The sequence below is a fragment of the Bombina bombina genome, chromosome 3, assembly GCF_027579735.1.
Source record: "Bombina bombina isolate aBomBom1 chromosome 3, aBomBom1.pri, whole genome shotgun sequence".
NCBI lineage: Eukaryota > Metazoa > Chordata > Amphibia > Anura > Bombinatoridae > Bombina > Bombina bombina.
The window spans coordinates 493,103,218-493,118,194 of record NC_069501.1 but is presented as its reverse complement, the minus strand read 5'-3'; the positions used below and the strand labels follow the sequence as shown (position 1 = coordinate 493,118,194).

The 14,977-nt window shown below is 41.7% G+C and overlaps 1 protein-coding gene across 1 annotated transcript in view; it reads left to right on the top strand.

The window, feature by feature from the left end:
• SLC6A17 (solute carrier family 6 member 17) overlaps positions 1–14,977 on the top strand; it is a 260,585-nt gene that overhangs the window by 121,028 nt on the left and 124,580 nt on the right. Inside the window, 2 exon segments of the mRNA XM_053706840.1 lie at positions 8,668–8,778; positions 10,149–10,390. Coding sequence (XP_053562815.1) covers positions 8,668–8,778; positions 10,149–10,390 — 353 coding nt within the window.

Here is a 14,977-nt window from a genome sequence, read left to right as displayed (position 1 = left end):
GCCATTTGCAGCAAGTTGTGGAGCCTTTTGGAGACATTGGAGCCATTTGCAGCAAGTTGTTAAGCCTTTTGGAGCCTTTTGGAGCATTTTTTAGACACTTTATTTGAATTTTTTCGGACCTCCGGAACGCATTAATTGATTTTCAATGCATTCCTATGGGAAACCGTGTTTCGGTTTACGAATTTTTCGCAATACGAAACGACCCGGAGAACGAATTAAATTCGTAAACCGAGGCCTCACTGGTATATATATATATATATATATATATATAATATCCCATCAGTTGTACAGTGTTACCCTCCAATGGTCATCTGCCCGGGTGCCAACATGCAATTAATATTCCAGAAAAATGGTCGCACTCTCAGGTCTTTTGGTGAAAAATCGTAGATAATTTTAATAAAACGTTTTCGGGGTATTCCTCCCCATCATCAGCATAAACATACAGTGCATCAAACAAACTTAAATAGAGGCATATTGCTCATCAAACAAATACGAAATACCTGTGTGTGAAAATTTTCTCAGTGTGGTGACGCCAAACAGTGTGTGTGTGGACCGCATATTCTGCGTTCCACTGTGAGGACCGGAAGTGTTAAGTGCAGTATTATATCCGGTATCCTCAGTTTTACAGAAAAAAATTATAATATTGTTTTTTATGCACACAAACTTGCGGTGTTCATTTATAATTAAGTTACTAAGTATGCCATAGTGCTTCATTATCTGTGCCATTATTGACAGTGCATCACATTCTTTGTGAATGATTCCAATTGCGTGAATTTATTTTACCGATGCATTGTCCACTACTCGTAAACTCTTATATATGCACATTGTTCCCTGTTATCTTAAATTACATCTCCCTTTCTGAAGTATTACTAGTGTCCGTTACGATGATCTCTATGACTGGTTCTATAGGACTCGCTGTCATATTCTGGTTGTCATAGAAACCGTTTGTTATGCCGGTTCTACTTGGGCGGATTGGTCTATTAATTTACCTTTGTCAGATTCAACCCTATCCTATAACCAGTATAGGCTAACTTCGTGCCTTACTATTAACATGGTTTTATGGACTTCATTCATTTATGTATCTCTTTTGCTTGTCCTAGAATATGCCTGTTAGAGGCATATATAGGGGCTAAAGAGTATTCTCTGGCACTTGTTATGTGTACTATCTATGTATCATCCCGGTTATCGTACGTGTACTTCTAAGCTGTCAATGTGGATTGTGTGTTTGATCCACATAAATGGACCTAGATTACAGTGAAGAAAAATAAAAGCATCAAACAATCTAACACAAATACAAAATACAAAATAAATAGCAACCTAAACGCTGTTGCTACATTATACACTTAGGCATTAGTAATGTATAATTGGTTTCGATTTTGTTCTAAATTATATCTATCCCTCTTATGCCTGTATACACTTTACGTATAATATACACATCTTAGCTCTCTTATTGTATATTAGAGAAAGCTATTGTTGCCCTATTAGTCCATATAGTTATTCTGTGTCACATTGCTATATAGTGACTTCCATCCGTGATTCAATCTTTGGTTTCATCATAGTTAGATAGTCCTAGTACAGTGTCCCTAGTTTTTGGTGTTAGCACAACCTGACCCTGAGGTGTATGGGGTGTCATCCTCAATTTAATGATTAATGTCATCTCTGTCATGGTTGTATGTCCATGGTTCCTAGATCTGTGGCTTTCTTGGTGTTCCAGTCGGTTAATTTCTACACGTTGAGATTATCACCTTGGATTGGTGCAGATGGACGATCTCTATGTAGTTGCCATGTATTTAAAGGAGGCTCAGTATTTTAAGACTGCATGAGAACTTGTTGGCAATTGGCATTAATATACCGAGTGCTGCTGCATTGGAGGGAATCATTACCATGACTCCCCCAACAACAGGTAGTGCGCCCTGCCCTAAATAGTCTACCCCCCAAGAGGCCTGACCCTCAGTGCATTGTCACATATTACTCGAGGTGTATTTGCCATGCCCCAGTATGTATCTCTGCTTAAATGAGCGCTTTAAAGTCTGGAGGTGAGTTTAACCCTCCTGGGGCTACAGTGCCCAATCTGTATATCCATTCAGCCTCTCTTCTAAGCAGGGCCTTGTTTCTATCACCACCCCTGTCAAGGGGGGGATGTGATCAATCAGGATATACCTGATAGTGGACACCTGGTGTCTCATGTTGGCACAATGTCTAGCCACTGGTTGATCCGATCCTCCTTGATCCAGTGCCAGCCGTATTGCCCGTCTATGGTTAGCCATCCTGTCGCGGAGTGTTCCGCTCGTCTTGCCCACATAGAACCGGGCACATGGACAGAATAACAGATAGACTACAAATGTTGTGGTGCAGGATATTGAGTGCTTGATCTTAAAATACTTTATTCGTGTGAGGATGGTGAAAGTTCTTAGTTGTCATGAGACCATTACATGTTGTGCACCCTAGGCACCTGTATGAGCCTTTGATGTTAATATGGGCAGTGTCCATGTAGCTTGATTTAGGGTCTGTGCGTACCAGGCTGTCCTTAAGGTTAGTTCCCCTCCGGTATGCTATCATTGGTGTCAGGTTGTGCGTAAAGGTCAATTTAGGGTCAGACTGTACTATTGGCCAGTGTTCTCTTAGTATGTTACCAGCTTGTGTTGTGTTAGGTGAAAACGTTGTTGCCATTATCAATTTGTTCGGTTTCTCTGTCAGAGTCCCCTTATATATCAGACTGTCCTGGGTGTATGGAAGGACTTCTCTTAGGGTACTATCAAGTATCTGTTGCTTGTATCCCCGCTGCAAGAATTTGTCCCGCATGAGCTGCAACTGTGAGACCCCTGTAGCTTTGTTGGAATTATTGCGCACAACTCTAGTCATCTGTGATTTGACTATCCCTTTTAATAGGGCTGGGGGGTGGCAACTTGTTGCACTTAAAATGGATTTTTTATCAGTAGGCTTACTGTAGAGTGTGGTGCCTAAGGTATTTCCCTCTATGTAGATATTGAGGTCTAGAAATTGTATCTCCTTGTGATGGTGCGTGATCTTGAATCTCACTGGTGTAGGGGTATTATTCCATCTTATAAACCACTCTAACAGTGCCTGTTGTCCGCCACGCCACACCATGAACACATCATCGATGTATCTTGCGTAAAAAACAACCGGCGATGTGTCAGTGCTCCATAGGAATTGGTTTTCAAATTGAGACATATATATGTTGGCATACGATGGGGCCATATTTGACCCCATCGCAGTGCCCGTAAGTTGCAAATAAAAAGATGTCTCAAAGCGAAAGTAGTTCCTAGTGAGGCAGTATTCCATTAGTGTCAAAAAGTAGTCAATAGGGGGTCCCTCATATAGTGTGCTGTCTATGAGGTGTTGTTTGGTAGCCATGAGTCCTGTATCATGAGGGATGATAGTGTAGAGACTGTTGACATCCAGGGTGACCAGGATGTCCCCAGTCTCCACACGCACATCCCTCATCTTCCTAATTAGGTCATTGGTGTCTGAAATAAATGATCTGACTGTCTTGACAATGGGTTGAAGGAAAATATCTATTACTTGTGCCACTGGCTGTGTGAGTGATTGTACTGCGGAGACTATGGGCCGCCCTGGTGGGTGGTGTAGGGTTTTGTGTATTTTTGGGGTGGTGTATAGTATTGGGATTCTTGGATGTGTTGTGGTGCAGTACTCAAAGAGTTGTTCCGTTAGATATCCCTGTTCAAATCCTAGTTTAAGGATACCATCCAGTTCTTTTTTGTATTTGACCGTAGGGTCACCTAGTAGCTTTCTATAGGTGTTGTTGTCAGTCAATTGCATAAGTATGTCTTCTTTATAATCCTCATAATCCATTAGGACTATTGCCCCGCCTTTATCCGCTGGGCGGATGACCAGAGCATGGTCGTTTTGTAGGGTTTTAATTGCTGCTCTTTCTGTGTATGTGAGGTTATGTCTCCATTTGTTGGACTTTCTATGTGTTGACACCAGCGGTGCTGATTCGTCAGAAACAGACACTAGCATTACAAGACACACACCCACATCACCAAATACATACCAGACGCAACCTCCATACCATCCCCCATATACACATAGGGGACAATTTTTTAGGGGTTACCACGAGGTCACGCAGAGGAGGGGGAGGCACTCTAGACCACACATCAGGAGGGCAAGGGGGCAGGTACAGACCCACACGCCGCAACAGACGGAGGATATAGTGATCAACCTTAGTAAGCATGTTCTTACAACAGCAGAGAGCTCCATGTTGAATAAAGGTCTATCATTTATACCTAGTCACAATACTAATGAAATGGACCTTAAGTTAGACTTGCATAAGTTGAACCGCACAATGAAAATTAAAGAATATTTTCAAAACGCCCCAATAAGACCAGAACTTACTAATCCTATCTATAAGTGCAAAAAGCCTAGTACATTTGAGCCAACAAACAGTAGTGCTAGCACTAAGACCTTTATAAGGCTAGTAACACAAGACATGGAAACACATAGAAAGTCCAACAAATGGAGACATAACCTCACATACACAGAAAGAGCAGCAATTAAAACCCTACAAAACGACCATGCTCTGGTCATCCGCCCAGCGGATAAAGGCGGGGCAATAGTCCTAATGGATTATGAGGATTATAAAGAAGACATACTTATGCAATTGACTGACAACAACACCTATAGAAAGCTACTAGGTGACCCTACGGTCAAATACAAAAAAGAACTGGATGGTATCCTTAAACTAGGATTTGAACAGGGATATCTAACGGAACAACTCTTTGAGTACTGCACCACAACACATCCAAGAATCCCAATACTATACACCACCCCAAAAATACACAAAACCCTACACCACCCACCAGGGCGGCCCATAGTCTCCGCAGTACAATCACTCACACAGCCAGTGGCACAAGTAATAGATATTTTCCTTCAACCCATTGTCAAGACAGTCAGATCATTTATTTCAGACACCAATGACCTAATTAGGAAGATGAGGGATGTGCGTGTGGAGACTGGGGACATCCTGGTCACCCTGGATGTCAACAGTCTCTACACTATCATCCCTCATGATACAGGACTCATGGCTACCAAACAACACCTCATAGACAGCACACTATATGAGGGACCCCCTATTGACTACTTTTTGACACTAATGGAATACTGCCTCACTAGGAACTACTTTCGCTTTGAGACATCTTTTTATTTGCAACTTACGGGCACTGCGATGGGGTCAAATATGGCCCCATCGTATGCCAACATATATATGTCTCAATTTGAAAACCAATTCCTATGGAGCACTGACACATCGCCGGTTGTTTTTTACGCAAGATACATCGATGATGTGTTCATGGTGTGGCGTGGCGGACAACAGGCACTGTTAGAGTGGTTTATAAGATGGAATAATACCCCTACACCAGTGAGATTCAAGATCACGCACCATCACAAGGAGATACAATTTCTAGACCTCAATATCTACATAGAGGGAAATACCTTAGGCACCACACTCTACAGTAAGCCTACTGATAAAAATTCCATTTAAGTGCAACAAGTTGCCACCCCCCAGCCCTATTAAAAGGGATAGTCAAATCACAGATGACTAGAGTTGTGCGCAATAATTCCAACAAAGCTACAGGGGTCTCACAGTTGCAGCTCATGCGGGACAAATTCTTGCAGCGGGGATACAAGCAACAGATACTTGATAGTACCCTAAGAGAAGTCCTTCCATACACCCAGGACAGTCTGATATATAAGGGGACTCTGACAGAGAAACCGAACAAATTGATAATGGCAACAACGTTTTCACCTAACACAACACAAGCTGGTAACATACTAAGAGAACACTGGCCAATAGTACAGTCTGACCCTAAATTGACCTTTACGCACAACCTGACACCAATGATAGCATACCGGAGGGGAACTAACCTTAAGGACAGCCTGGTACGCACAGACCCTAAATCAAGCTACATGGACACTGCCCATATTAACATCAAAGGCTCATACAGGTGCCTAGGGTGCACAACATGTAATGGTCTCATGACAACTAAGAACTTTCACCATCCTCACACGAATAAAGTATTTAAGATCAAGCACTCAATATCCTGCACCACAACATTTGTAGTCTATCTGTTATTCTGTCCATGTGCCCGGTTCTATGTGGGCAAGACGAGCGGAACACTCCGCGACAGGATGGCTAACCATAGACGGGCAATACGGCTGGCATTGGATCAAGGAGGATCGGATCAACCAGTGGCTAGACATTGTGCCAACATGAGACACCAGGTGTCCACTATCAGGTATATCCTGATTGATCACATCCCCCCCCTTGACAGGGGTGGTGATAGAAACAAGGCCCTGCTTAGAAGAGAGGCTGAATGGATATACAGATTGGGCACTGTAGCCCCAGGAGGGTTAAACTCACCTCCAGACTTTAAAGCGCTCATTTAAGCAGAGATACATACTGGGGCATGGCAAATACACCTCGAGTAATATGTGACAATGCACTGAGGGTCAGGCCTCTTGGGGGGTAGACTATTTAGGGCAGGGCGCACTACCTGTTGTTGGGGGAGTCATGGTAATGATTCCCTCCAATGCAGCAGCACTCGGTATATTAATGCCAATTGCCAACAAGTTCTCATGCAGTCTTAAAATACTGAGCCTCCTTTAAATACATGGCAACTACATAGAGATCGTCCATCTGCACCAATCCAAGGTGATAATCTCAACGTGTAGAAATTAACCGACTGGAACACCAAGAAAGCCACAGATCTAGGAACCATGGACATACAACCATGACAGAGATGACATTAATCATTAAATTGAGGATGACACCCCATACACCTCAGGGTCAGGTTGTGCTAACACCAAAAACTAGGGACACTGTACTAGGACTATCTAACTATGATGAAACCAAAGATTGAATCACGGATGGAAGTCACTATATAGCAATGTGACACAGAATAACTATATGGACTAATAGGGCAACAATAGCTTTCTCTAATATACAATAAGAGAGCTAAGATGTGTATATTATACGTAAAGTGTATACAGGCATAAGAGGGATAGATATAATTTAGAACAAAATCGAAACCAATTATACATTACTAATGCTAAGTGTATAATGTAGCAACAGCGTTTAGGTTGCTATTTATTTTGTATTTTGTATTTGTGTTAGATTGTTTGATGCTTTTATTTTTCTTCACTGTAATCTAGGTCCATTTATGTGGATCAAACACACAATCCACATTGACAGCTTAGAAGTACACGTACGATAACCGGGATGATACATAGATAGTACACATAACAAGTGCCAGAGAATACTCTTTAGCCCCTATATATGCCTCTAACAGGCATATTCTAGGACAAGCAAAAGAGATACATAAATGAATGAAGTCCATAAAACCATGTTAATAGTAAGGCACGAAGTTAGCCTATACTGGTTATAGGATAGGGTTGAATCTGACAAAGGTAAATTAATAGACCAATCCGCCCAAGTAGAACCGGCATAACAAACGGTTTCTATGACAACCAGAATATGACAGCGAGTCCTATAGAACCAGTCATAGAGATCATCGTAACGGACACTAGTAATACTTCAGAAAGGGAGATGTAATTTAAGATAACAGGGAACAATGTGCATATATAAGAGTTTACGAGTAGTGGACAATGCATCGGTAAAATAAATTCACGCAATTGGAATCATTCACAAAGAATGTGATGCACTGTCAATAATGGCACAGATAATGAAGCACTATGGCATACTTAGTAACTTAATTATAAATGAACACCGCAAGTTTGTGTGCATAAAACAATATTATAATTTTTTTCTGTAAAACTGAGGATACCGGATATAATACTGCACTTAACACTTCCGGTCCTCACAGTGGAACGCAGAATATGCGGTCCACACACACACTGTTTGGCGTCACCACACTGAGAAAATTTTCACACACAGGTATTTCGTATTTGTTTGATGAGCAATATGCCTCTATTTAAGTTTGTTTGATGCACTGTATGTTTATGCTGATGATGGGGAGGAATACCCCGAAAACGTTTCATTAAAATTATCTACGATTTTTCACCAAAAGACCTGAGAGTGCGACCATTTTTCTGGAATATATATATATATATATATATATATATATATAATCTCAAAAACTAGTTTTCCATAGTCTGAGAGGGCAGTCCCCTTCCATGTTTTGTATATGTCTGGGGTGATTACATAAGTCCGTGAATCCTTGACTTGTTCCCAGTTTGTTTGATTGAGAGCTTGCATTATATGACTGTGGGACCTAGGTTTTGGGGGAAACCTTGACCGTGGTACCTGGGGTTGTCCTTTTTGGCCAGATGCGGTAACTAACTATCTCATTTTTGCTTTTAATCTTAGCTGAGAGTTTGCAAGCGAGTGTTAGACTTCCTCTGTGTGTTGTGTGTGTGTGTATGTATGTATATATATATATATATATATATATATATATATATATATATATATATATATATATATATATATACCAATTGTTTATAGATATAATATACAATTTAATTCTGACGTGCTACCATATTCTGCTCCCTGGACTACTATGGGATTAAAAAATACATGAAATTTGAAATATGTAAACACAAACTGCACACTGATACAAGTTTTTAATTCTAGAAGATACTAAATATATGTTTTGCTATCTGCCCCAGGTTATGTACTTCAGCTCTCTGTTCCCATATGTCGTCCTGGTGTGTTTTCTAGTCCGTGGATTACTTCTGAGAGGATCTATTGATGGAATTCTTCACATGTTAACACCTCAGGTAAAGCATTAATATTAATTTGATAGTTTATTGCTGGGTTGAAATTCTAACACAAGTAAGAACACAGTCCATGAGAACCAGTTTTTCAGTCTCACTGTTTCCCCAATCTGCTTCTTCAGTCACACCTTCCTTAGATCTACTTTTTGAGTCTCACTGTCCCCTAGATCTGCTTCTCCAGTTTCATGGGCCCCTAAATCTGCCTCTCCAGTCTCACTATTTGCTAGATTTGACCTTTCCAGTCCACCATCCCCTAGATCTGCTTTTGCAGTCTCACAGTCCCCTAGATCTGTGTATCCAATCTGACTGTCCCTTAGATTGGCCTATCTAGTATTTTCACTGTCCCTTAGATATTCTTATCCAATCTTACTTTCCCCTACATCTGAATATCCAATCTCACTGCCTCTTAGAAATGCCTCTTCAATCTAACTGCCCCTTAGAGCTGCATCTTCAATCTTACTGTCTCCTAGATCTGCCTCTCCAATCTCACAGTCTCCTAGATCTGCCTATCCATTTTCACTGTCCCCTAGATTTGTCTATCCAATCTCACTATCCCCTAGATCTGCCTAGCCAATCTCATTGTCCCCTAGATCTGCCTACCACATCTCACTGTCTTCTAGATCTGCCCATACAATCTCACTATCCCCTAGACCTGCCTATACAATCTCACTGCCCCCTAGATCTGCCTATCCAATCTCACTGCCCCCTTGATCTGCCTATCCAATCTCAATGCCTCCTAGATCTGCCTACCCAATCTCACTGCCTCCTAGATCTGCCTACCAAATCTCACTGCCCCTAGATCGGCCTATCCAATCTCACTGCCCCCTAGATCGGCCTATCCAATCTCACTGCCCCCTAGATCGGCCTATCCAATCTCACTGCCCCCTAGATCGGCCTATCCAATCTCACTGCCCCCTAGATCGGCCTATCCAATCTCACTGCCCCCTAGATCGGCCTATCCAATCTCACTGCCCCCTAGATCGGCCTATCCAATCTCACTGCCCCCTAGATCGGCCTATCCAATCTCACTGCCCCCTAGATCGGCCTATCCAATCTCACTGCCCCCTAGATCGGCCTATCCAATCTCACTGCCCCCTAGATCGGCCTATCCAATCTCACTGTCCCGAGATCATCCTATCCAATCTAACTGTCCCCTAGACCATTTCTTTAATCTGCCTGTCAGGTCTCACCATCCCACTTTTTTTGTTCTATGTAGTTCAAGGCTAGTTCATTAAAGCATACTTGTCATTATATTCATAGTGATATGGCCATATAGAATAACAAAGGAAAAGGAGGACTAAAGAGTTTGATCCATTCTTAGGGACAACAGAGGAACGATCTATGGGGTCTCCAGTTATTCTTTATCTTTTCAGGTTGATAAGATGTTGGACCCTCAGGTGTGGAGAGAAGCAGCGACACAGGTTTTCTTTGCTCTGGGGCTGGGCTTTGGAGGCGTCATTGCATTTTCAAGCTACAATAAGCAAGATAATAACTGCCAGTTTGACGCAGCTCTTGTTTCCTTTATCAACTTCTTTACCTCTGTTTTGGCTACATTGGTCGTATTCGCTGTTTTGGGATTCAAAGCCAATGTCATGAATGAGAAATGTGTAATTCAGTAAGTATAGATTCTCATAATACAGTATAAATGATCAACATACAATATAACATCTATCTCTTTATTTGTTTATTATTATTATTTTTTTATAACTTTATGTCAAAGATGACATTAAATAAATATTCACATTATATTTACCAACATTCTATACTTAAACAATAGGTGAGCCTAGCACCCTTTAAGAATAATAGCTTGAGTGGTGCACATGGTAAAGGGTTACTGCTACCTTTAGACCAATAGTATTTCAAGAAGTCCACAGCACCAGGTAAACTTAAAAGTGATTAAATCTTTATTTTCACATTAAAACACGCAACGTTTCGGCTCCTCTGGCCTTAATCATGCATGATTAAGGCCAGAGGGGCTGAAACGTCACAATTTAATGTGAAAATAAAGGTTTTATCACTTTTAAGTTTACCTGGTGCTGTGGACTTCTTGAAACATTGGATACTTAGGATACATGAATTTGAGTAAAAAAAAATTCACAAATAAGATTTTTTGGCAATATTATTACAGTTTAATGAGTCCTTAAACATTCTGCTTTATTTGTTTATTTAAAAGAATAGGTTGTATTTGTAAAACTAAAATAAAAATGCTTAAACTTGTAAAAATCACAACAGAAGTGAAATAACAAAAAAATAAAAAAGTGATGCAGCGCTGTATAAGGATATCAAATCCCAAGATCTTTCAGTAAAGTCAGTCCTTAAAAGAAAGGAAAAAGCAATAAATGAACTCCTGCAGATTAAACGGTTGAGAAGTGTATGTATTGTACTCTCACACTTAGGGCTCGATTTATCAAGCCTCTATGGCTGCAAGTTCTCTTAAGAACTTGCTCGCCGTGATTTATCAAGCAGCGGTCACCAGACTGCTGCTTCCCTAACATCTACGCCGCCTCTATTGTGGCGAAATTCAATCTCCTAGGTCGAGTCCAACCGAGGAGATTGACAGCTCCTGCCTGCGCGTGATTGGCTGTGCGCGGGCAGGGGGCGGGATTGCACGCGAGCGCAAAATTGCGCTCGTGTGAAATGCCGAATTCCTGCGGGTAATTTCGCCCCGCCACAGACGAGCTGAGGCATACAGGGGCGCGTATACGCTCCCCTGTACGCCTCAGCGTTAATAAATCTAGCCCTTAGTAGCTATGACTTAGCTCTATGTAAAAAGCGCTCATGTATAAATCTTCCATGTAAAGATGAACTAGGGAACATCAGGTGAATAAAACCATTTATTATAACTAACAGATCACGCGGTATATAACAGATCACGCGGTATATAAAAACATAAGATGTGAATTACACTCTCAAGTGATTATCCGCCGGTAACAATGGCGTCTGCGGTGAGATCTGCGTTACAGGCTAAAAGGTTTGCAGTAGAGCTATACTGACAAGACTCGTAATGGCTGCGTTGCTGTTTAACGCTGAAATGGCCATTTTTTCAGCGTTAAAACACAAACGAAAAACTCGTAATCTAGGTGATAGACATTTAAATGTAATGTTTCATATAAGAACAACTTAAAGGGACACTTACGTTAAAATTAAATTTTCATGAATCAGATAGTGCATGCAATTTAAAAAAAAAAAATTCTGAACACTTTCTGAGGCACCAGCTCCTTCCCAGTATATACATATATATGCATTTTGTGATTGACTATCACATGGTACAGAGTGCTGAAATGGAGAAATGGAAGGTGGCGGATTGGAATCAGGATGATTGACAGCCCCGTATCAGATTGGGATGATTGACAGCCCCTGCTAGCAGCCAATTGGCCACCAGGTGATGCCATTGAACAAGGTTTTGTTGTGACATGCTTGTGCAATGATAAATGCAGACAGCGTATGCTGTCCAGCTGCAGCGAATCAGCTCAACACTTGATAAATCGAGCCTCTCTCTAAAATAAAGAACTGTTATTGCTCAGGTCTGCTGAACTCCACAGCCTCATCCACTGATAAAAACAACTAAACACAGTAATGGAGAGAGTGAGAGCAAGACATACTGTAAGTATTTAAATATACATAAATATCTCCTAGGTACATATGTCACTTGGCACAATGCATTTGTAGTGACTGCAGTGTATATTCAGATCTGTAGACCCATAGGAGCCAATTTATCATATGTCTGGCGGACATGATCCGCAACAGCGGATCATGTTGCGGATCATGTCCGCCAGACATTAATACATTTATCATTGCACAAGCAATCATTGTGCAATACCGCCCCTGCAGATTTGCGGCCACTAGCAGGGGTGTCAACCCTATCGTATGCGATCAGGCGGATTCATGTCCGCAGCCTCAGAGGTGGCAGACGAGTTAAGGAGCAGTGGTCTTAAGACCGCTGCTTCTTAACTCCTGAAGGCTCCTGCGGGAACAGGGTGATTAGGGGCCATTTGGCCCTTGTTAAATCAGCCCCATAGTCTTGCAGCGGCGGACAGCAATCCGCCCGATCGGATATGATCGGGTTGATTAACACCCCCTGCTAGCAGCCGATTCGCCGTGAATGTGCAGGGGGCAGCATTGCACAAGCATTTCACTAGAAATGATTGTGCAATGATAAATGCTGACAGCATAATGCTGTCGGCATTTATCGATTTACTGTGGACATGATCCGCTACAGCGGATTATGTCCGTCCGCACATTGTTAAATCGGTCCCCTAGGATCTAATTGAGGAGATCCCGAGTTGGCATTCTGGAAAAGAGACCTCATTTATTCCACTCCAGATCTCAGTTTATCTGACCGGTGCTGCAGACAATCCAGGTGGTGCGATCTCAGGGACAGAATATGGAAATGAGGACTATAAAAATGTAAGTCCAAAAACAGGAAAGCCGTCATACCTTTTAGAGGACAATATGAAAGAGCATCTCACTACATTAGAGTCTCACTGAATCTCCAGTGAAAATAGGGAGCGAAGGCTGTCTAGAGTAGACTCATTGCATCCACATCCATAAAACATTACAGAGCTGCAGAATACAGCACTTTCAGCATAAGCTCCATCATTTCTTCACAGCCACATCCTGAATTACTTACATTAATGGTAGTGCTGCCATCTAGTGCTCTTGCAAATAAATAACATTCTTGTAAAACTGCTGTCACATAGTTCTGCAGACACATGCATGTTCCGCCTGAGCTTGCTGCCCTGCTTTTCAACAAAAGATGCCAAAGAAAATGTGACAACAGAAGAAAAATGGAAAGTTGTTTCAAAAATTGTGTGCTCTATCTAATTAACCCCTTAAGTGTGCATGACAACACGTCGTCGTCATGCGCGCAATGTATTCAATGTGGATTATGACCACGTCGTCATAGGGGGTGCTTTTGGTGCTCATCACGGCCCCCTCTGCACTCTTACCTAATCCTTGGTGGTCTAGGGCTTCGGCATCACCCAGGGAATCCGGGGATGCTGGTGATGTCACCAAGCATGTTAGCATAGCTGTAAAAATCTGAATAGAAAATATCACCTGAACATCTCTATGTAAACAAGGAAGATATTTACCTCAAAATGTCCTAAGTATTCACACCCCACTGTAAAGAGACTTTAGTCCCAGGAATTTCAAGGGAGTGTGCATCTAGCATGTGCAGGCACAAGCATGTTATTTTCCTATTAAGTTTAAGGAAGTTTACTGTAAAATCTTATGAGATATAAATGAAATCTCATGAGATCACAGCAAAACAATGCAACTCCTAAGCACTGCTGATTGACTATTATGGGTTGTTTTCAACTTTCAGCAGCTAACTGTTCACAGAGCACTTACTCTGGTAAGCTGAAGATATTTTGAGGTAAAATATCTTCCCTTTTTACATAGAGATGTTCAGGTGATATTTGCTTTTTACAGTTATACTGAATCACTTTCAAGTGATTTAGCATATGAGGATTATGTCCCTTTAATATTAAAGTCACACTGTGTAGACACATTGATGGAGAGTTTGTTCAAATAAAGTCGTTGAAATTTTCGCTGGAGTGCTGGACTTTTTCTTCTTTGATTCCTGTATTGCATCTGCCTGGGTTTACAGCACACAGCAAAGTTTGGGCTAATAAAACCTGAGCATACACCACAACAAGCTGATTTCTGAACAAGGGTCTTAGCCTGCAGCTTCATCACAGTGCACTCGTCCAATCGTACAGCAGTGGGAGGAGCTTGTCTGCTAGCCTTGGCGATGGAGGTTGTTTGGTCTCGATTCGAGCGAGAGACTTTGAGTACCGACAGGACGGGCAGAGCATCCAGAGGCATTCTGCAACGAGTGGAGTGACTTGGAGGGTTCCTGAGTCCCGTAGCCTGGAAAGGACTTTGTCTAAACCTTCTTGATCTGCTGACCTGTTTTCCATTTTGCTGAGAGATATGGCCCTAAACAGGTGCACTGTGTTTGGTTCAACTAGCTTGCTTGTGCTTAACCCTACGAGACTGTTTTACACATCTCATTTGCAACTAACAGTTCTGCTTGTTTTAGAGCATAGAGATATGAATGGGTTCTCTTTCCTGTGACACTGTGGACTTTACCCAAACTTTCTTCATATACAGTGTTCTCCCCAAGACCTTTTTAGTGGGTCACCATGGTTGATTTTACTGACCACCCGGCTAAAATTTTAGCCAATATTAATTTAAA